Source organism: Camelus bactrianus, chromosome 1 (assembly GCF_048773025.1).
Source record: "Camelus bactrianus isolate YW-2024 breed Bactrian camel chromosome 1, ASM4877302v1, whole genome shotgun sequence".
NCBI lineage: Eukaryota > Metazoa > Chordata > Mammalia > Artiodactyla > Camelidae > Camelus > Camelus bactrianus.
In genome coordinates, this window is record NC_133539.1 from 7,282,521 (window position 1) to 7,304,570 (window position 22,050).

The window sequence follows — 22,050 nt, forward strand, 5'->3', positions numbered from 1 at the left end:
TAATTCAACCCATGCTCTCTCTAGACGAGTGGGTCTCAACCATGGCTGCACATTAGTACTATCTGGGGGCACTTGTAAAAGCCCAATGCCCAATTAATGAAATCAAATCTTGGAGGGGCGGAAATTCTTCAAAACTCAAATGATTCCAATGTGCAGTAATAGCTGAGAATCAGCTCCCCAAGCTTACCCACAACTACAACTTCAAATTACCTAGGTTAACTAATCCAAATGGGCGTCTCCTACCCAAACTTTTCCTCTGAGTCCCAGATCCACAAAACTCACTACCTACACAACATTCCAATTTAGATCCCTCAAGAACACTTCAACTCAGTACATCCAAGAGTGAAGTCAAGCTCTCCTTCCTACAACTTTCTCTTCCAGTGACCCCACTGTGTGGGAGTGGGCCTATAATCCATATAGCTGCTGAAGACACAAACCTCAGAACAGTTCCAAACACTGCCTTCTGCCTAGATCCCCAACACCAAACCATAAACAATTTCTATCAATTTTACCTCCACAGTATCTCAAATCTTTCCACTTCTCCATTCTACAGCCGTTACCCTGCTCCAAGCCACCATCACCTCTGGACGAGAATACTGCAACAGCCTCCTAACCCACATTCATGCCATATCCCCTCCAAATCCATTCTCCTCACTGCAACTAGAATGCTCTTTTTAAGATATTAATCTATCTCCCCTCAGTTTAAAATCCTTTACTCTCCTCTTGATGCTCTTGAAGGCCAATAGCCTCAGTGCAGCCTACCAGACCCTCCTTGGTCAAGTCCCTGACCACCTCTCCTCTTCTTTCTCTGGATTCAGGCACACCATTAATTCCACTAACGCAACACGCCCCTTTTCACCACAGGCCTTCACACTGCTGGCCCACTGTCTGGAACACAGGGGCTCTGTCTGTTTTTGCTCATTTCTGACATATCTATAAACAGAACTCCAATATTTGTTAAATCAATGTTAAATGTTATAATATAAAATACTATGATACCTATAATATAAACATACTATACTGCATTGATATAATCACATATATCATAAACACATTTAATATATAAATGTATATTAATGTTAATACGAACATTTTCACATTTACTAGCATTTGATCACATTCTTCTGGAAGCTAAAGCAAAGTGGGCGTAGTAAATTACATGGTGTTATTGCTCATTCAAATCACTGTGGTCCAGGGTTTAAACACTCTGAATAGCAGGAATATTTAGCAGCAGCAATACCCTGCACAATGAACCTATGAAAATAGGAAAACCCAAGAGACACAAATGGTTATTTACCTTTAAAGACTATGTGACATAGTCGTGAGCATACTGAACAGAGGGTCAGAAACACAGTTCCAGCCTAAATGCTCCAACTCACTATATGCTACTTGGGAAAGTGTATTTCTTTCTCCAGTCATATACAGATATATATACCCTTTTGCCCTAAAACACGTTAGGAAAGAACACTTACTTTCCCCTTTGCTAGATTTGGCACTCTTGAGCTCTCCCTCCACTCTCCACAACCTTTACTAACTTATCCCCAAGGGAACAGTAACAATTTATCTAATGGTGGGGGAGAGGCACTAATCCTATGTGGCTTAGCCTCTTTCTTTTTCTTACTCTTTGGGAACTTATCTTAAACACCAACATAACACCAGATTCCCTTTCCTCAAGCTTAACGTTTACCATGGGAGACCATGGGAGAATTAACACAACACATCACGTGGCTATCAGACTTAAGACCCTGTTCAACAACTGTATTACTATTGGAGACAAGATTGGATCACCATTTGCCTGTCTTTTGCTTCCATCTCTTAACTGATTCTGGACTTGTGAGGGGAAGGAGATGCTATTAATTGACTCTCTCAAACCACAACATGTAAGTATGTAAGAACTTTGAAAGCCACAAGAGTTACCATTTTTTCACCTATTGTAAATCATCACTTTCAGGGCCTGACCAAACCAACAAAGAAAGAACAATACTACTTCCCAAGTTTCTAGAACTTACAACGAAGCAACAAAAGCAGGATTCAGATATAATGGTCAGTTACTGTCAAATATGCAGTGACAATTAACCATTGACTTAATAAACATATACATTTTAAATTAAAAGTCAGTGTCTGGAATTGAAATTACATACACTCTTTTACCCAAGTAAAATAAATTTATCAGAAATTTATCCCACATATACACTTGCATCTGAGTGTAGAATGTAAGGAAAAGGATATTACAAAGTTGTGTATGGTTTTCTAAGCTGGAAACAATCTATGTTCTAATACAAACTAATCCATTGAGTAAAAGACTGTGTAGCCATGAGTAAGAACTAGGGTAGATCTTCATATACACTGATACAACAACTGCACGATTTAAACATTAAAAGGAGCAACATGTACAACAGTATATGTAATATGCTCCTACCCATGTTTAAAAAAAAAAGAAATATACATTACACTGAACGAAACAAAACTGCCTTACTCTGAGTTATAAATACGGCAACCTCACTTGGTTCAACGTATGTGCTAGTATAGGCATAAAATATTATGGAAACATAAGGATCTGAAGAAAGTTAGGGCAGGGACATGAGCTGGGCAAGTTTTCAGTTTATCCGTTTGTACTCTTAATTTTTCATGATGTGCTTTGTTACAGCTTTTTAAAAAGAAGGTGCACCCCAAAGAAGACTGAAAAAATAACTTTTCTTTAAAAGCAAATTCAGTAGCTTGTAAGCAAAAATGAGACCGTAATACGACAGAGAGCAGACTGAGGAGTAATTCACCAACACGCTCACACTAAAGCTCTCCACACACACTTCAGATTTTTGAAATTCTCACAGAAACATACAATTGATTTGATTTACACCTTGGGCCTCAGAGAAATTCAGAAACACACACACAGGTCAGTAAGTCAATCCACCTATTAATCACAAGTTGGGATCTAATAGAAGGAAATATCATATAATGGGTAAACAGTTAAATACCAAAAGGTCAAAGTAAATACCAAGTTTCAAAATTGCACAATTTTCCAAAGTAAATTAAAAAAAAAAAATCCAAGGCTAAGCTTTCCCCTTCTCCAATTACATTTCCCATTACAGTTCATCCCACCTGTCAAAGAAATCAAATTTCCACATGTAAGTCCCACAAGAATGAATTAAACATAAGCCTAATCATATACACTGCATAATTAGTATTCCTACAGAAGCTATAGATATAACTGATTGCTTTTTCTAAATTCTCCTCTAATCTGAAAATTTCTAATTACTTCAAAAAAAAATTATCACCCTAATATGCCCTCTAACTACCAAATTGTTTTTGAAAAGTAAACTTCTGGAAGACCAGAATAAAAAGGACATCTCGTCCAAGCCAGGTATTCTGGCATATACCGCACACATTCCTCAGCTTGAAGGATTCAGTAGGGAGAAGATGGGGCAGGAGGGAGCCAACTTCCACCCACCCCTCCCACACTCCAACCCCATTTCGCGTATTTCCCAGTGTGGCATCTGCAGACCTGGGACTCCACACCTCTAGAGAACGGTAAGGGTTCTGATTGGCTCTTGGCCTCACCTAGATCCACCCAAAGGTGGTCAGATTAACAAACTGTGTGACTATTTGGCATTAAAACCACCACCATGACTTTGACCATTTCTAAATAAAGCATTTTCCCCACACAACCCTCACCTCAGGCTCCCAGCCATTGGTCGTAAAAAACTTATATCCCTCTCCTTTCAAGACTCTTTTTTACTTACTTTATCCTTGATGTTTACTGCTTTTTTTTTCATCTTATATGCATTTTTAATTACATTTTGTTCCTTTTATCAAATATTTCAAGTATACATAAAAATACAGAGAATAACATTAACATAATCAACACCCATATACCAGCTTAGCAAGATCTTAACATTTTGCCATATTTACTTCAGATCTTTCTGCAGAGGTTTGTTACAGTTGACATCCACTGTAAACCATCTTCCCCATCTCCAATCTTTTTCCCTCCTTCCCTCCCCAGAGACAGTCACTCCCCTGGTGTTAGGCCCATGCACCTTAAAAACATTTTTAATACACACTATGTATTAATTATGAATAGGCATTTCAGTTTACATTTTTAAACATCATGTAAATGGCATTGTACCGTACAAATCATTCTGCAACTTGCTTTTTCACTCAACATTGCATTCATTTTAGCTGCTGCACAGAATTCCATTGTATGAATATACCATAATTCATTTTATCCATTCCCCTACTGATGGACTTTTAGGTTCTTTCATTTCTTTACTCTTACAAACAACACTATAATGAAGGCTTGTACATATCTTCTTGGAGAGCCCAGAAGTGGGCTGCAGAGTACGCACATCTTCACCTTGCCACATTGCTCTCCAAAGTGCTCGCACCAATTTACACTTCTCCAGCCGAGTATGAAAGTTTCCTTTGTTCCACATCCTCTCAAACACTCGGTATTATGAGGTTTTTAAATTTTTGCCAATCTGATGGGTACCAAAGAGTGCCTCATGATTTTTAATCTGCATGTCCTGTTAAGGATAACTGTGTTTATTTACTATTTAGACCATTTTTAATTTTTTTTTCCATTTTCACATTGCCCTTTGATTCTGTCATCACATTTCTGTGGTGATTAACAGTAGAGACTCTGCATCCAGGCTGCCTGGGTTCAAATTTTGGCTCCATAACACCTACCTAGTGTCGGAGGACACTCTACTTGACCTCTGCAGGCCTCAGTTTCCTCATCTATAAAGAGACAGCAGCATCTACCTCACAGGGTTGTGAGTTTTATGAGTTAACACATATAAACGGCTCAGAAGAGAGCCAGGGAGCTTGGATGCTTTATCCCCAGATGTTCCCACAGCTGCTCAGCCAAATCCCCATGACAGGTCTACCAACCCTGGATGTGAGAGCTTGAAAACATCTCAACCTTGGTAACTCAGCTAAATGGCCTGGGTCCTCGTGGGTCAATGCACGACTGAATCACTGGTCACGTGTTCTTTTCTGAAGTCACATCGTCTGTTCACCTGATCAGGAGCTATATGTACTGCATATTCAGAAAACATTATCCCTACATTACTGAGCAAGTCATATCAACAATGAACGAGGTGGGAAATACCAACAAAGCCAATGTGGTATAATGCTTCTGACATTAAATAAGCATCCAATACATACTGGTGACTGCCTAAGAAGGAAGTGCTGCTGACCTGCCTCCAGAGAAAACTTCAGTGGTATTGAACCACAGAGCTAGACGGTCAGGAAGGAGGTACAAGGCTGGACGCACAACCCTGCTATTGACCTCCACCTCATCAGGCCCTGGCTTCTGTATTTCTACTTTGATGTACCTCCTTTACAGCGGAGTTTTAGGAGGATCCTGCTTGAGTGTCTAGCATTGAACACTCACGAAAGAGGGCAGAAACACCCTGGTTTGCCTCTCAGCTCTCGGCGTCCCCCTATGCAGAGGGGCTGACCTTCTGCCCAATCAAGTTTCAGACAAGCACCTCCATTTTCACAAGAGGCTAGCCAAGTTGCCAAACTATTCATCTTGAAATCATACAGATTCACCTTCAAACAGGATATCTGCAATTCTGGACCTAGCCAGAGGCAATAACCTAAGACATTTGCAGCTCATTTCTTGTGAGAACCAGTTGAGGACAGTGGATTGATGGAAGACTGTGTCAAGCCCATCCATTCCTCTAGACTAGATAGCCTCGGTTTATCCACGGCTTAAGCCACCTAAAAGCTGCATATCGTTAATACAGCGGTATTCTCCAAGGTGGTTGGATTAGTGGTGATTTTTATTTTCTTCTTTTTAAACTCTTGTATTTTCCAAATTTTCTACCATGAGAAAGTGTTCTGTTTATAATAAAAGAAAAACATAAATGTTATTTTTGAAAGCTACATACTTGGAATATACTACATTCCCCACTCCCACCCTCCCACATCCCAACATAAGTGCTTTCAGTGAAAAACAACGGGTATCAGACTCTCTGCTTCCATGAGAAAACACACACACAGGAAATCATCTGTGAAACCCAAAAGTGCACTCCCAGGGAGTTTTTTGCTCTGAACAGGAGTGTGCTCAGGTTCTTCCCTACTCCATCACTCAGTTCATATTGCTTGTAACCCATATGAGAAATTTCTTCCAGAACTAAACACCAGGAAAAGTGTTTCACCTGAGCAACTGGTGTCCCTTTTTCTTCATGGATGGTGAGAATTATGTAACTTGTCAGGTTTTCTTTTTATTTTGGGCAACAGAAAGGTCAGACACAAATATGAATTATAACTAATAATTAAGCAGGACCTTATGCCTATGGAGCTTTATTCTGAGAATCCCAGGCTCTAACTTGGTTTTTCAGTTTGTTTTTTTAATATCATTCTACTGAGTGGATAATTTCTTGAAGCAACTCTAAACCCTTCTTACAATAAGTTAGGAAAGAGTTTTGTAACAGTCTTCACTGCTCAATATTAATGCTTAATACTGAAGTCCTAAAAATTTTAAACTGAGAGAGAGACAGTAAAATCATGGTACAGTGTCAACAATCTTTTCCAACTAATAAACAAAAGCTCAGTTCAACATGAGGAACTAAGAATTAATTACAATTTCACTCCCAAAGTTCAACCATTAAATTTCCTTTCTTTCACTTAAGAACATTTACTTAATTTTTTCATACCAAGGTAAATAGAGAAAACAAATACAGCAAAAATTCTTCCAGAACTATAAAGATTAATAGAGCAAAAGAAGTAGTAATAGGTGTTATAAACACAGACTTTGTCATCATCACCAGATAACATCTGTATTCAAATCTTGGCATCACTACATCATAGCTTGAAAAAAATGGGGCAGAATAGAAACCAATTTACAATTACTAATTACTAATAGTATATAAGCTTGTCTAAATGTCAATGTGGAGATTAACATTATCCACCTATTAAATGTGTTGTGAGAATTAAATAATCTATGTGAAGTGCTTAAAATAATATAAATCACATATTATCCACTCAATCAGAACAGCTATTTCTGTCACTGTTGTTATTATATATAAAGCCTACAGATCTCTCTGTTAGCCATTAATTCCTGCCAAAGAGCTACTGAAGGATTTTCTTGCATAATTGCAAAACAGAAATATTTCTCAAAAACAGGCACTTAGTCTAATAGTTCAGTAATTAGGCTATCTAACCAACTTACCTAAACTGTCCAGTGCGCAGAAAACAAAGAGCTCGGTTACCATAAAGAAGGTGATTTTCAGGTCTTTAAAAGAAATAATGTTTTGTCAGTAAAGCACATTACGTACAAAACAAACATACCACAGAAAACATAAGGCATGGGAAATTTTTCAAAAATTTTACATCCATGTGGCAGAGCAGAAAGAATGTTAAGATTTGGAGTCTTAACTGGCTAAATCCTGGTTCCTTCACTTTCTACCTGAGTAACTTGTTTACATCAACTTAAATGTCCCTGTATTCAAAATGAGGATTAAAGAGTTCTACTTTTTCTGCCAAGCTCACAGGGCTATTATGAGGATCAAATGAGACATTAAAAAGCTAGCAAACTACAAGTATTTAAGTCATGACTGTACCACCTCGACAAAGAACTCAAAGTCTGTAAATTCCAACAGTAACTTAAAAGCTTCATTTCAAGTTCTGTCCTTTTTAGTTTTCTCTAAAGTTTCATGCATGGTGAAACTTATTTCCCTCTCCTCTACCTCTTCCTCAGAAAAACAGAGCAGTAGCCTTTCAGATGTGGTGTGCTACCCAGATTCACTCATTCCTCATGGACATGAGTAAGGCAGGAAAAAAGGCAGCTGTCTAAAATGCACCTTCCTAAGGCTGCTACAATATGAGGTGGCCCAGCTAAGAGGTCAGTAAGAGCCAAGTGTGAGGCACACTTGCAGGAAAGCTACAAAACTCTAGTAGCTGAGCAAACAGAGAATGAGACAGAAAGAACACATACATTCTCTCAATAATTTCAACTATTATCCTTTAAAAGCTCCCTCTCAGACAGCAAAAATCTCTGAATGGTTGACATCTCAAAGATTAGTAACTAACCCTTTTTGATAAGTTAATAATTTGGAAGGAATTATTTGAAGGCAAAACAAGAAAAAGAAAGAACAGAGAACTCTACTTAAAATCTGGGGGAGAAAAGTGGGGCAGAACAGAACAAAACTCACAACTTTGCCTGACTTGCCAGAGTCATACTGCTTGATTAAGTTCATGCACTCAGGCCATCTCTCATGTTTCTAATACCTGAGGGTGAGAAAATGTACTCTGCATAGCAAGTTGAAGATACTCTCCAATTCCTCATCTTGCGTTTCTTTCTACTGACTAGCACTCCAATTTGCGATGCCACATAGAAAGGGTCTCATTGTTCTGTTTTGCTCTTACCTACATTCAATGGCTCTGGTGTAATAGATAATAGCTATATCAAATCTTTCTTTGGAAAACTCTTCATTTCCTTTCATTTTCATTAGTTCTCCTTGCTGAGAAACCAAGGTAAAAGAAGACCCATCAATTAACTGCATACAATCAGGAACCCCAATACCTACAAAAAATGGTTCTGGGTTTCTATCTTAGAGATCAGAAATAACCTGGGGGATTATTTATGTGGAAAATGAGAATTCAATACCCAATATTTTGGTACAATTTATTTAAGGAAACCTGTTTCTGATGACTCAATTCTTTGTTAAAAGAATATTAAAAAGTAAGCAAAACCATCACGTTATGAATACTACTAACAATCTGTCCCCTTGTGAACAATATTTGGCAGGCCCACTTTTAAATATATCTTATTATGCTTGCATATGGCAGGGAAAAAAATAGATACAAGATAGAATTTTAAATTTAGATTAGAAAATGTGGTATTATTCAATAAACCTGAGTGCTTAAAAATATATATATATAAATCAGTAACATATAGGCAATGGTGGTTACATTAACTGCCCCCAAAATGAGGTGGCAAAGTTAGCAAGAATAAAATCAAAGATGCTACAGATTTAACTGAAACTTGTCACTTTAAACATTCAAATTTTCAAAATAAACTAAAATAAACTGGATTATATCAATGGCTTTAGCCAAAGAATTAGATAGACTTTTAAATATCTTCCTACATCTCTTAAAAATTTAGTTAAAATCATAATTCCTATGAATAAATTGTATGACATGTGAATTGCATGTCAATAAAGTTGTTCCCAAAGAAAATCATATTCCCTCAACTAATGAAGTCTTTTAATTTTAAAAGAAATTTCAACTAACTCTTTAAAATGCATAACATCAGAAAATTCTGATCAAGATACTGGTTTCCTCTTCCAAAAAAAATTTTCAATCAATATTTATTAAAAACTTCCCTCAAAATGTTACTGAATTTTACAGTAGCTCTTTGTGGATTGTCATACACCAGTGTTTACTGAAATTCGCTTTTAATCAAAGTTCTAAAAAGTAAATCTTAAAAATATACTTACAAGTAAATATTTATTCTTACCTCTACACACTCTGCACAATTTTGGGTTTTAAATTCTTCAAGCAAATTGCAGTTTTCTGTTACAACTTTAGTTATGTGATACTTATCTAAATTTTATTTTTAGGAGAGAGTGAGAAAACATTTGTTTAAAAAAAAACAAGTTGGTATTGTTAATATTCTAATTCTTAGGTTAGATAGGTGAGTCTGTAAAGTTCATGATATACTTTCTAAATAATATGTTTCTTGTACTCTACATGCATCAATAATATATTTTTAAATAAACAACTGATAAAATGTTTCAGAAAACGTTAAATTCATTGCTTGCTATGAATCTAATCTGTTTTATTTCTAGCATCAAAAAATCCCACTTGTTTATTATTACTCTAGTTCTAATTGTAGTTACCAATGCTCTGTCACAACACATTCCAAATAGGCCTCATAACTACTCAAGTCAATTCAACAATTATTGAACACCTAGGGTGTATCTAGCACAGAGTTCAATTAAAATGTGTGAAAACAGAGGGGAGGGTATTGCTCAAGTGGTAGAGTACATGCTTAGCATGTATGAGGTCCTGGGTTCAATTCCCAGTACCTTCTCTAAAAATAAATAAACCTAATTACCCACCCTCTGCCAAAATAAAATAATTAAATAATACAATAATAAATTAATTAAATTTTAAACAAACAATAAAATGTGTGAAAACAAAAACCTGGGAAACTACTTTCTAAAATGTATTTAATATAACAAATGAAGAATTTAAAATAACTACTGCAACATTTTGGCTCTCATGAATGTTAAAATGAGATGTTATTTGAAACACTAGTCTCATAAAAATTTAATAAACTTTATTAAACTGCAATAGGTAATAACCAAAATTTATGCTGAAAATTTACCAGACCTCATTTTTTTATTTTAAGCTGTTCTATAAAAAAGGTTTTTTTAAGTGGTAAATAATAACTTTACTGCAACCAAACTATAGTTGTGCCTCTAGCCAAATATATTCATTTCCAAGGCAAAAGTAGTCCCTAAAACTTAAGATTGAAGAAAGGGTTTCGGAAGATCACCAAATAAAGTAAACTAGTACTAAAGCGACAGAATAAGATTATAGAACAAAAACCTGGACTTTGAGATCAGAAAGACCTACTTCACATCTAGGTTCTACTGCTTACTAAAGAAACGTCACCTAACCTCTCAAAGTTTTACTTAGCTCATTTCTAAAATAGGAGCTACTTTGCAGGACTACTTTCACAGCAGCTACTTTGCAGGGCTTATATAAAGAAGAGAGAACAGAGTCAGAAATGAGCCCACGTGGGTGCGCAATACATGATACTGATCCTCTGCTCCCACCATAAAACATAGCCTATAATTAAAAACCTCCAAAACCAGGAAGAGAACCACCTTTACCCGTGTAAGACAGCCCAGCGTCTAACAAACATCAGAAAAACCTGTCTTGATGTTTAAACTTAGTTACTAACACTTAGGTGAAGAATATAAAATGTGCCCTCTTCTCAGTGGAAATGGGAAATTATCAGTCATCATCAACTAAAGAGCCAATACTTCCTGTTTCAAGATTCCAGTAACTACTATAAAAAAAACACTGCTAACATTCAAATGCTTTAGAGAAAAACATTTCAGAAAGTAGGAAAACACGTAAGGCAGTTTCATCATAAATGAGAATTAAAGATTCATCAGAGAGATGAAAATCGTAATCTTAACTCAGTTTCTTACTTCTCCTCTGAATGAAAATACATGAGTCCAAGTTGCGGACTCTTTCTTTGGGTATACGTATGACATCCATTTGGTAAGATTTTTTTAAAAGTGTAACATCACAGAAATAATTAAGACAGAAAATACAGAATAAAATTAACTACAAGGTTAAAGTTCTTTTATTCAGGCTTTTCTCTTACTCAGAGAAAAATATTTTTTTAAATCCTAAGATAAGTAAGAAATCACATAGCTACATATTCTATTTTCCAAACTAATACCTTTATAAAACTGAGTCAGGTAACAATTTAAAGCATTTATACTTACATTCAGTAAAGAAAATACTTAACATAGGCCAACAATTGTCAACTGCTCCTAATTTAGGTAGAATTGTTACATCGCCTGTGTATTTCACCCAATTCAAAGCTTCTTCCATTGCTAAGATTTTCTGTTTCAAAAAGAGGATGAAGAATGTGATTTTGGTAGTAACTATAAGTTTACATGTGGCACTATAAACGTATCTTTTATATATACATATATAGTATTTCAGATTCTTAATACAAAACTTGTACAAACCTCACATTTTCATTACTCTAGCATGCAACCTAGAATAGCTAGACTCCAACACACAAGATAACAGACACCACAGACTCACATATGTTTCATCTTCAGGTAACCTCAGACCACCCTCAAAGCTCAGGATGCTGTTGCAATGATTACAGACCTGGAAGGTGAGGTCTACAAACCTGGTCAGAGGCTACCCTGGGTAGCAGGAGAATGTAATAACACTAGATAAATGAGGAGTCTCAGATCTCATCTAAACTACAACCTCCATCCTTACTGCAAGATTAAAGGTATAGATTAAGGTTCACGAAGAGACTGTATTTTAAATAGTCTGTAGCAAGGAGAATAAGGATATAGACAAAAAGAGGAGGGCATGGCTGGGTAAGTGAGCACTCAGTGCAAAGAACTTCATGAAGGGTCAAGAGCTCACAAAAATGTTATTCATGCTTCTAGTGTCTGAAATGACTTCTGAAATTAAATAGTGAAGTTATCAATGCTGGTGTCAGGTGTAAAGAAAACATACAGATGTTTATGTCACTAGTAGCATTAAAAATAGTTTACCATTGTATCTAGGGATTATCTAGTAACTATACATCAAAAAATGCTCATACCAGGGATGTAATGATTTCACTTGGGAGAACATATGCCAGATAAATAATTTAAAAGAGAAAAAACAATCTGTAATTAAAGCTCCAAATTACACTACATATGGGGGGGGTGAAAATCATACAAACCCCCAAAATACAGAGATTGCTTAGGCAAAATACAAAAATCAGTACTACCAAATGCTGCATATAAAATGGTGACTCTGTGGACCCAGTACAAGGGGCAATGAAAATCTATTCAGAGTTGTTGTGCTGGATTTCCACGTTAACACTTACATTTTCTATTTTATAACCAATTCTCAATAAGCCTCCAATAAAGAATGAATCATTCTGCAAAACAAACAAACAAAACACATTTTTTTCCTTATTTGGTCAATCATACTTTAATTTTCCAGTGGACAAAAAAAAAATCCTACATTTCAGTAATACCACTCTGTACAAAGTAGTCCACTTCCCACAAGCACTTTCATGCCCAATTTACCTCTTAAGGACTCTAAAATAAGAAGTCAGAAATAGTCTTACATAAGTTTCTAATAATAAAATGATTTAGTGTAACTTTTAGATGTATGGATTTTAAAGTTCATTACACCTAAATTTTTTTATAAAATTAAATTGGCTGATATAAGTTACTACCAAGGATTATCTGCAGGAAATAACATCAGAATGCCCTTTCTAAATTTAAGTTTGCAATCAGAATTATCAAGAGAAACAGCTGGCTCCATAACCAACTGAAATAAAAAATATTTCACTAACTAACTGAAATAAGAAAAATTAAATGGCTTTCAACAAGGGGGAAAAATCCTCAGTGCAGTACTAGGATACCTCCTTAAAAGTGACAAGATGAAGTTTACCCCAAAGAAAAAATAATTGCTGTGGTGGTGATGACAGTGGTGTGGATTTAAGTTACAAGACAGAAGCCATCACTCTCAGAACCTGTGACAAAGATTTCTGTGAACCAGGAGGACACTTTCATTCATGACAAATTCCAATTTCTATCCTTTAAAGACAAGAAGCAGGGTGGTCCTCATGTCATGTCAGAACAATGAAAACAGCCATCTACCTGATCTCTCAAATACACAGCACAAATTCATGGATTACAGAGTAAGTTCAGGTTAACCAAAACTAAAACCATGACCTGTTAACCACTATAAATTAGTAACACAGGTCTGATACCATATAAATATTTTATATACTTGAAATAGGGAAAAAAACACACTCTACCACTTACCACAACTTTCTTTGCCAAATCCACAATATCTTCCATCAATTCAAGATGTTGTAATTTCTTCAAACTTATCTCAGAAGCATGAGAACTGTTTAAAGACAAATTTATTTTTTAAGAGATTGGGTTCTCATATATAAAAATCCACTGAATTTTACAATTACATGTTATACTTCAATTTAAACTACTTGAAAAAGATTAAGTTCTCTGTTTCCTCACTGTAGGTAATAAGTTCATTAAGTAGACAAAATACTATACCTTTTTCTTCCTTCTGTACCACAATGCTGGTAATTATAAACAAGCATATTAATTTTTCCTTATTCAGCTTCAAATCTACCATCTAATGCTCTTCAGTTTCATTAATTATAATGTTACCATGATTATTCATTCATACCCAAATCCCAAGTATTAACTTTTTCCACTCTATTAAACTAAAGTAGAGTTAATAGTATACACAGATGAGACATAAGCCTTCCACTGAACTTGGCATTTCTCAGTAGTGGGCAACATGCTTACTATGGTTCATACAAAATGAGTAACATGTAGCAACTTACTTGGCCTCCACACACGGGTGCAACCGTGATATTACAGAACTGTGCTGACGTTGAAACAGAAGTGGCCAGAAGACATGTATTTTAATGGCATCACAGTAATCTTGTAGGACAGAAATAGGTTTACTACACCACATTGTGCAGATGTCAAATTCTTAATTAAAAAAAAGAAATTTTAAATTAGTATTTTGTGCATCATTTTGGAATGAATCAACACTTACAGAAAAAGGCAAAAATGGATACGGAAAGGTAAGAAATGAACGGATGAAATATTTTAACCTATCAGATACTAAGAATATTTAAGTGTTAGCTAAAACTCTATTTTAACAAAGAAAATATTTTTTAGTTTATAATGAAAAAGAATAGTAAAAATAAATTTTTAAAAGGTATATAAGCCTGTTATGCTGATGTGAATGGATGAACCTTCTTTGACGGTTGTTTCAACAAATTAAAAATAGCAATGTACTCACCTAAGTTTTTCTCACTTTGGGTATAATCTTTATACTGTCTGCCCTAAAAAAAGAAAAATATTCTTTTGACTTGTATCTGGTAAAATGCAAAAGTACAGTTCTTGATTTGTAATGTAAAGATTATCAGTACCAAACTAAAAAAAATTCAGTTCATTTACTTATAAACTTTGAATACAACATCTTCAACCAATGAGCCTTTAGGCTTTTTCCAGTGTTTCCCCCAAATCTGTTTCTATGGCTCTCCCTGAGAGCCTTCTAATCTCCCGTCAGAAAACAGCCTTTCACCATCACTGGCATGACACATTATCCTTGCTGAGGCACTTCTGAAATGACCTTTTCAAAAACCAATCATGTAGAAGTCATGTAAAACCTGTAAAAACTCATGGAGCACAAAAACATCTTTACTCAGATAGCTCTAAATCACAAAACCTTTAAGTAAATCTTAAAAGTTCTCACAAGAAATGTGTAACTGTGTACGGTGATGGATGTTAACTAGACTTACTGTAGTAATTTCACAATATACATGTAAATTGAATCACTGTTATACTATACATCTGAAACTAATACAGTATCATATGTCAATTATATCTCAATTACAAAAAAACCTTTAAGAAAACACAATGTTAAAAACAAAAAGTTAACAAATCTACTTACCACCCCATCACAGTAAAGCTGAGTCACACGAACATAATCACTGGACGTATGTTCAGGAGCAAAGCCACCATCATCCACATAAGGGCAATCTTCTAACAAGGCATAATCTGCTACAGTGAAATCTCTCAGGGCAAAATCGTCCATGGTGCACCACCCTAAGGACATAACACAACCCTAAATCAGTAACTGAATCATGTGAGATGACATGAGCAGTTTTCCTAGCTTCTATGGTGCATTATAAAAATACTTGGAACTTATGTCCCAAGGAGATAACTCCAATAAGAACACACTTCTGGAAGATTCTCATCTTCATTTGCTATTCTTTCCCCTTGCCTCTCTTCAAACAGCAGTTCAATCTATTTCTTCTTTTCCTTAGGTACAAAGAGTCACCACCCCTACTCTGAATTTAACTGTTTACATGTCTCCTTTCGAGGAAAGATAATTATAGGCACCTTATTCATCTCTGTATGTGCCTAGCACATGCTAAGCCCTCAAACAAGGGTTTGCTGAATGAACAAAAGACATCTTTCCACCGCTGCCCTTCTACCCCACCTGCTTTCACTGCATCCTGTGAAACACGCCATCTCATCATATACAACTGCCACGTTCTCAACCTGGCCAGAACTAAACCCTGACTCCACTGAGAAAATGATTTCCCACCAGCTGCTCATATTCTCCTATCCATCCTCAGTGTGTGTTTCTGAGCTGGGCAGAGGGGCAGAGCTGAAGTGGTACAGGGTGAGCATGTCACTCTCCTAACTCCTCAAGCCGCATCCAGACCTTCCATCCTCCTCGTAACTGCTGCTCTTGACGCTCTCACAGCTACTACCACACACGGGCGGTCAGCACTGCTTGACTGCATCGGTGGGCCAAAACCCTCAAGTTACCAACAACCCCATTTTAAAAGTAATTATTACAGTAGGGGAAAGGGGGAATTAGGCCTGGAGTTTTGGGCTAAGGATTTTTTTCCTGAAGGAAGTTCAATAAAAAAATATGTATAGCTATCAGAGAATAGCCACGAAACCTAAATATCACTGAAAGCTGGAGCATCTGATTACTTCTAACTCTTGCCCAAGTAATAGCTTTCTTTTTGATCATCACCAGCACCATCACTAACATCATTTTTTAATACCTTTTCACTTCACCACTATTATCCCACTATTATTAGGATAAACCAAATTTCTTTTTTACAAGCAAGACCACCACAGTCCCTGGAGTACAAATCTGCTTCTTTAATTAACCCTTCTCATTATGTCCAATTTGCTGTATGCCAACCTCACAGTATCAGAAGTGAAGAACAGTAACAACCTTCCTAGCAAACCGTTGACACTATTTGTCACATACTGTACCAGGCGTTTCACGTGCACCGCCTCACTAATCGTCACAGCAAGTCTTTGCAGGTCCAATTATCATCATCTCCACTGTGCAGATGGGAAACAGTTATAGCAAAATTACATAATTCGCTCAAGGTCACTAAGCTAAGAAGGATTTAAACCTAGGTCTCCTGATTTATAGTCCCTCCTCTCAAATACTGTATTTCACTATGTGCTTTCCTTTTTGCCATCTAGTTACCTCTGCTGTTGTCACGTTTAAGAACACTGGCGACTAGTTCAGTGTTTGCCTCTCTCCTCCAAATTCTCTCATCATCCCAGCCACATCACGCACGTCCACGTGCACGACCCCTTCAAGACCCTCGCCTTGCAGTGCAACTGCCTCCTCAACTAAAATGAACCTCACAGCCCACCTACCTAGACTCTTCCTAAGGCCACACCTTGGATCACTGCCCAGATCTAAACCAGTTTTTAAGCCTTTAACCCTGATTAGCTGCCCTCTGACTACAGCCAAGAGTCATTATGCCTCACATCTCCCCTACCTCCTACCATAGACATTCTTCAACCTCACTGAGAATTCTTCCTCTTTCTCCCATTCATATCCTCCATTACCGTTCCCGTTCATTTTCAGCTTCCTAATATTGGGTTTCCACTTCTACCGTTCAAGGAAAGCTGCTTCAAAAAAGTCATTAGTGACCTTTTACAGTAGACTGGGTATCTATAGTGTCTGGAACCTGACCTGTTCTGGCTGAACAATATTTTCAGAATTTAGATAATTTAACTCCAAAAGTAAACAATTGAGTGGAAAAAATTAAAAGACATTTTAGCACTCAAAGTATGGCACATAATATGGGACATATGCTATTCTGGGAAACATATACCCTTTTAAACTCATTTGTCTTACAAATGTTTTTTGTATATAAATACAGAAAGAGCCAAGAACTGTCTGTCACAGCCCACACATCACCATCATGGTATCAGTTACAATACAGTCAACGTGCTCATACCTGGCAGACTGAGCCACTGTGACACCATGCTGGTCATTCACTGGTTGGCATATCTCACCGATACCACGGAGGATACCAGCTGTGCCGTAATTACGACACTGGTGTTATTTTTATTTTCTATTCTGTTTAACCAGAGAGGCGATGTGGCATAGTGGTTAAGAGCGTGGACTCTGGAACCAGACTGCCTGGGCTTGAATCCGGGCTCTCCCATTTCCTGAGTGTGATCTTGGACAAGTTACTTAACCTCTCTGTGCCTTAGTTTCCTCACATATCAAATGAGAACAGCAATGCTACCTACCTGGTTTATCAGTTAACACGGTGCTTTTTATAGCACATGGCATCCAGGAAATGCTACAAATAGCAGCTAACATTAATATTAGAGGAGCACTTTTTTAATCCACTGTTTGGATGCTTCCACCTAAATGGTCTACCTTAATTGCTAAATCCAAAGAGCACTTTTCAGCTTACAACTTACTTGACGCTGTTGACCACTTCCTCCTTCTCAGAACTCTTCATCTGGACTCCAAAGACCATCTTCTCCTGGTTCTCCTCCTATTCTTCTGGCTGCTCTTCCTCAGTCTCCATGGGCTCTTCTTCTCCATTCCCCGCCACCCAAGTGTCAACTCTCTTCTCTTCTCACGCTTACTCTCTCCTTGGGTGACCTTACCCACCACACCCACAGCTTACAACAGCACTTTCTGAACTTCCATTGTTTGCACAGCTTCACCACAATTTTTGCCATTTCCACAGATCACATGTATTTTATTTACTTAATATTTCTCTTTTATTGGGCTCACTTGGCCTAAGCGGTAAAAGCCATGATATCATAGGTTTGAAGTACAACTTATGTTTTTCAGATATGTTAAATTTCTAACTATTAAAAAACGTTTTAAGCGTTTATCTATGCACCACTTTAAATTATCTCATACTGCACTGCAGCAAACAACGGCTGAAATGTCCAAATGCTGAAGACTCTCAGATCTCTCCAGGCTGGGCTGCATCTCATGACTTCTAGACTCTCCCTGTCAACTGCCACTAGATCTTAACCAAGATGTCCCACAAGCCTCTCAGATTCAGTAAATTAAAAAACAAACTTATCTTTTTCCTCAAGAACAAATGAAACCAAGTTCTTTCCTCTTTCTGTATGTTACCAGTTAATTGCTCTACAGGCCACTTGGTTATCCAAACCAGAAATCTGGAGGTCAATCTAGACTCCCCAGCCTCCTTTAAAATTCCTATTCAACTGACCACAAAGTCCTGTCACTTCGACTCTTCTAGGAAATCCAAAATTAGCACACATACACTTCTTCATGTCCAGTGCCACTGCCTTAGCTACAGTTTCAACTTTTCTCCCCTGAACTACTCTAACAGTTCCTAACTGGTGACTTGCCTTCAATCTTGGCATCCTCTAAAACTCTAATCATAACTGTTGCTGCTTAGAATAATTCAATAGCTTCTCTTCATCTTTAGAATAAAGTCCAAACTCCCTAGATAGCATAGAAGGCCTTTCGTGGTCCTGTTCCTGTTTTTCTCTGGTCACTCCATGACACACAATGTAGAAGCTAATCATACTCAACCATTTGTCATTCCTAAACAACCCTTATTCTGCAACCAGAATGCCTACCAGTCCAGGAAGCATTTCCTGAATGTCTCACTACCACCAAGTTTATTTTTTGCACCTCTTCTCTGTAAGCCCAGAGGACCCTGCTCATATATTTTGACAGCAGTTTTCATACTGTTTGGTCATTACAGGTTTATTTCTGTAGGTTGGACATGGGTCCAGAGGGTACACTGTGCCCTACTCACCTTGATTCCCTACCTCAGTGTTTCCCAAAATTTTAATTCACATTCCCCAAAATAGAAAATGCTGCCAAATCCACTTGCCAACTGTACTGTTGCCTATTTAGTATTTTTATTTAGAATAACTCAACTTTTAACATAGACATGAATTTGTTTTAATAGAAAATTTGATATCACCAAGAAATCTTCTGTTTGATAGGACAGAATTTCTTTCCAATACAAACTAAAATGAATATACTACAAAAATTAACTATTAATGTAAAGAACTTCTGAGCCCATCAGTTATGATGAACTAATGGGGCAATAAATCACTGCAAAATTAAGTGGATGCTGGACTTTTAAAATTTTTATATTTTGCTGAGCTCACAGAAATAGGAAACATTTAAAGCCACCCTTTCCCCCAAAAGTAACCACCTCTAGCTAGAAACTAAACCTGACCACCAAGAATAACAAGTTATAACGCCAAGAGCAGTAGTGGGATCAGGACACTGAGCCATGTGCCAGGAGCAAAGTGAGAGAACTGAAAAGTGGTCCCACATAAAGCTTCCAGCCAAAGCTAATACAAACCTCATCAAAAGGAAGTATCCCCAGATCAGACTCTCAAGATTCCCACACAGAAAGAACAATCAAATAAGAGTTCCTAACTGAAAATCTCCAGGCACGGGAGGTGATAACCCACCATGAGGGAGGCACTAGGAAAAACATGCAATAAATCTAGACCTTTAAGGACATCAGGGATTGTCAGATGCAGTCTACAGAATATCTACAGATTCAAAAAAATGAGCAAGCAACAACTTGAGACTATTCAAAATGGCTGGGTATAGCTAAAAAAGAACCAAGTGATACTTTAAGAATTTAAAAATATAAACATTAAAAGTAAAAGAAAATAAAATGAGTGGATGAAAGAGAAGACTAGGCACAGGTGAAGAGAAAATTAATGAACAAGATGTGCCTGATGAAATTACCCAACACTGGAAGTTCTGGTAGAGATACAAGAAAATGAAAACTATGAAAGATGAAAGTAAGTGATCTGGAAACAGTCAAATACATATATATCCAGTTAAATTCCCAGAAGGCAAAAATGGATAAAATCAGAAAGACAATATTTAAAGAACACAGGGCTCAAAATCTTTGATACTTCATGAAAAACAAAATTCAGAATCAGGAAACATGTATATCCAATAGGATAAACAAAAAGTAATCACCATCTAGACTTAGAAGGGAAGATGTAACAAGACAGAAAATCCAAAGTACCCAAAAGAGAAGTTTTATTTTCTTCAAATTAGCATAAATAAAACTGGGAACAGACTGCATGTAGAATAATGCCTTCACCAAAGGAACAGAAAATAAACTACCAACCTACAACAGTATACCCATCAAAATTGTATACAAAACTGTATACCCTCTCAAAAACAAGGGTAAAATAATAATTTTAGATTAAAAAAATGAGTTGACCACCAAGAGACTTGAACTAACTTCTGAAAATAACAATTAAAGAACATTAATTATCTGACTGGATTAAAAGAAAAATCCAGTAGTAGGTTTCCCATAAGAAACACCTGAAATGTAAGGAGGTTAAGAAAAGTGACAGTAAAATGGAAGGAAAAGTTTATTCCAGATAAATTACCACCAAAAGAAAGGTAGGACAGGCAAAACAGACAAAAAACAAAACCAGTCATGCAGAGAATCATAGCATGACAGAAAAGGCTCGATCCACTAGGAAAATAATGTTTAGCTTGCATGTGTCTAATCAAATAGTCTCAAAATACATAAAAACAAAAACTGTTAGAACTACAGGAAGTCTGTTAGAAGGCAACAGTGGAAGATTGCAACACACTTCCCTCTTAATGAATGCTAGGTCAAACAAAATAAAGACAAGTCTGAACAACACAATTGCTAAGCCTGATCTAACAGATACACACATAACAACTAGAGAATATAGACTCTTCGTAAGTATGTAGAATAGTATTATAATTCACTACGTACAAGGCCATAAAGCAACGGCAAACAAATGTTTTTAGAAAGACAAAATACACACTATACTCTCTGAGAACAAAACTAAGGAGTAACAAAAAGGAAAAATGTTAATGTAGATATATTTGGAAATTTTAAAACACGTTTCAAAGAAAACTTTAAAACACATTTAAGTCAAAGAAAAAAATGGAAATTTAAAAAACACTTAAAAGTTAATGAAAACACCATAAATTAAACCGTGTTAAGATAAAACAAAAACGAACTTTGACGAAGTGTATAGATTTACATGCTTACAGTAGCAAATAGGAATGGCTGAAAATTAATCATGCAATGTAAATTAGAAAAATATAAGAAAAAACTCAAAGAAGGAAAAGGAAGGAAATCATAAAAGAAAAAAAAAGTGAACTAGAAAACAAAAATATAACAGAGGGAACTAATTAGGCCAAAAATTTATCCTTTGCCAAGACTGACAAAACAAACTTTTGGCAAGATTAAGAAAAAAAAACACTTAACAAGTAATATTCAAAATGAGAAAAGGGAATGTAACCACAAATAAAACAGATTAAAAAGAGGACTAAGACAATACCAACTTGATCCTAATAAACTTAAAACTTTTATTCAAAGGAAAAATTTCTAAAATCTTACCAAACTGACTAAAAGAAATGGAAAACTTGAAGTCCTATTACTATTCAAATGCTAATTACTACTAAATTATTAGCAAT

The 22,050-nt window shown here is 36.3% G+C and overlaps 1 protein-coding gene across 14 annotated transcripts in view; it reads right to left on the reverse strand.

The window, feature by feature from the left end:
* Window positions 1-22,050, reverse strand: part of TTC3 (tetratricopeptide repeat domain 3) — a 110,080-nt gene that overhangs the window by 82,274 nt on the left and 5,756 nt on the right. For 8 of the 14 annotated variants that reach the window (XM_045517787.2, XM_045517789.2, XM_074356101.1 and 5 more), the window contains exons 2-10: window positions 15,217-15,371; window positions 14,563-14,605; window positions 14,096-14,246; window positions 13,548-13,632; window positions 12,596-12,649; window positions 11,478-11,598; window positions 9,467-9,552; window positions 8,374-8,468; window positions 7,178-7,240 (exon numbers count right to left, since the gene is read on the reverse strand). The exons of 1 other annotated variant lie outside the window; for it this stretch is intronic. In XM_045517787.2, the coding sequence (XP_045373743.1) occupies window positions 7,178-7,240; window positions 8,374-8,468; window positions 9,467-9,552; window positions 11,478-11,598; window positions 12,596-12,649; window positions 13,548-13,632; window positions 14,096-14,246; window positions 14,563-14,605; window positions 15,217-15,371 (853 nt within the window). Of the gene's footprint in view, window positions 1-1,090; window positions 4,318-4,351; window positions 5,506-5,553; window positions 5,770-7,177; window positions 7,241-8,373; window positions 8,469-9,466; window positions 9,553-11,477; window positions 11,599-12,595; window positions 12,650-13,547; window positions 13,633-14,095; window positions 14,247-14,562; window positions 14,606-15,216; window positions 15,372-18,029; window positions 21,610-22,050 lie in introns of those variants that run through there. 5 more of the 14 variants (XM_045517792.2, XM_045517790.2, XM_045517796.2 and 2 more) reach the window with 5 other exon arrangements.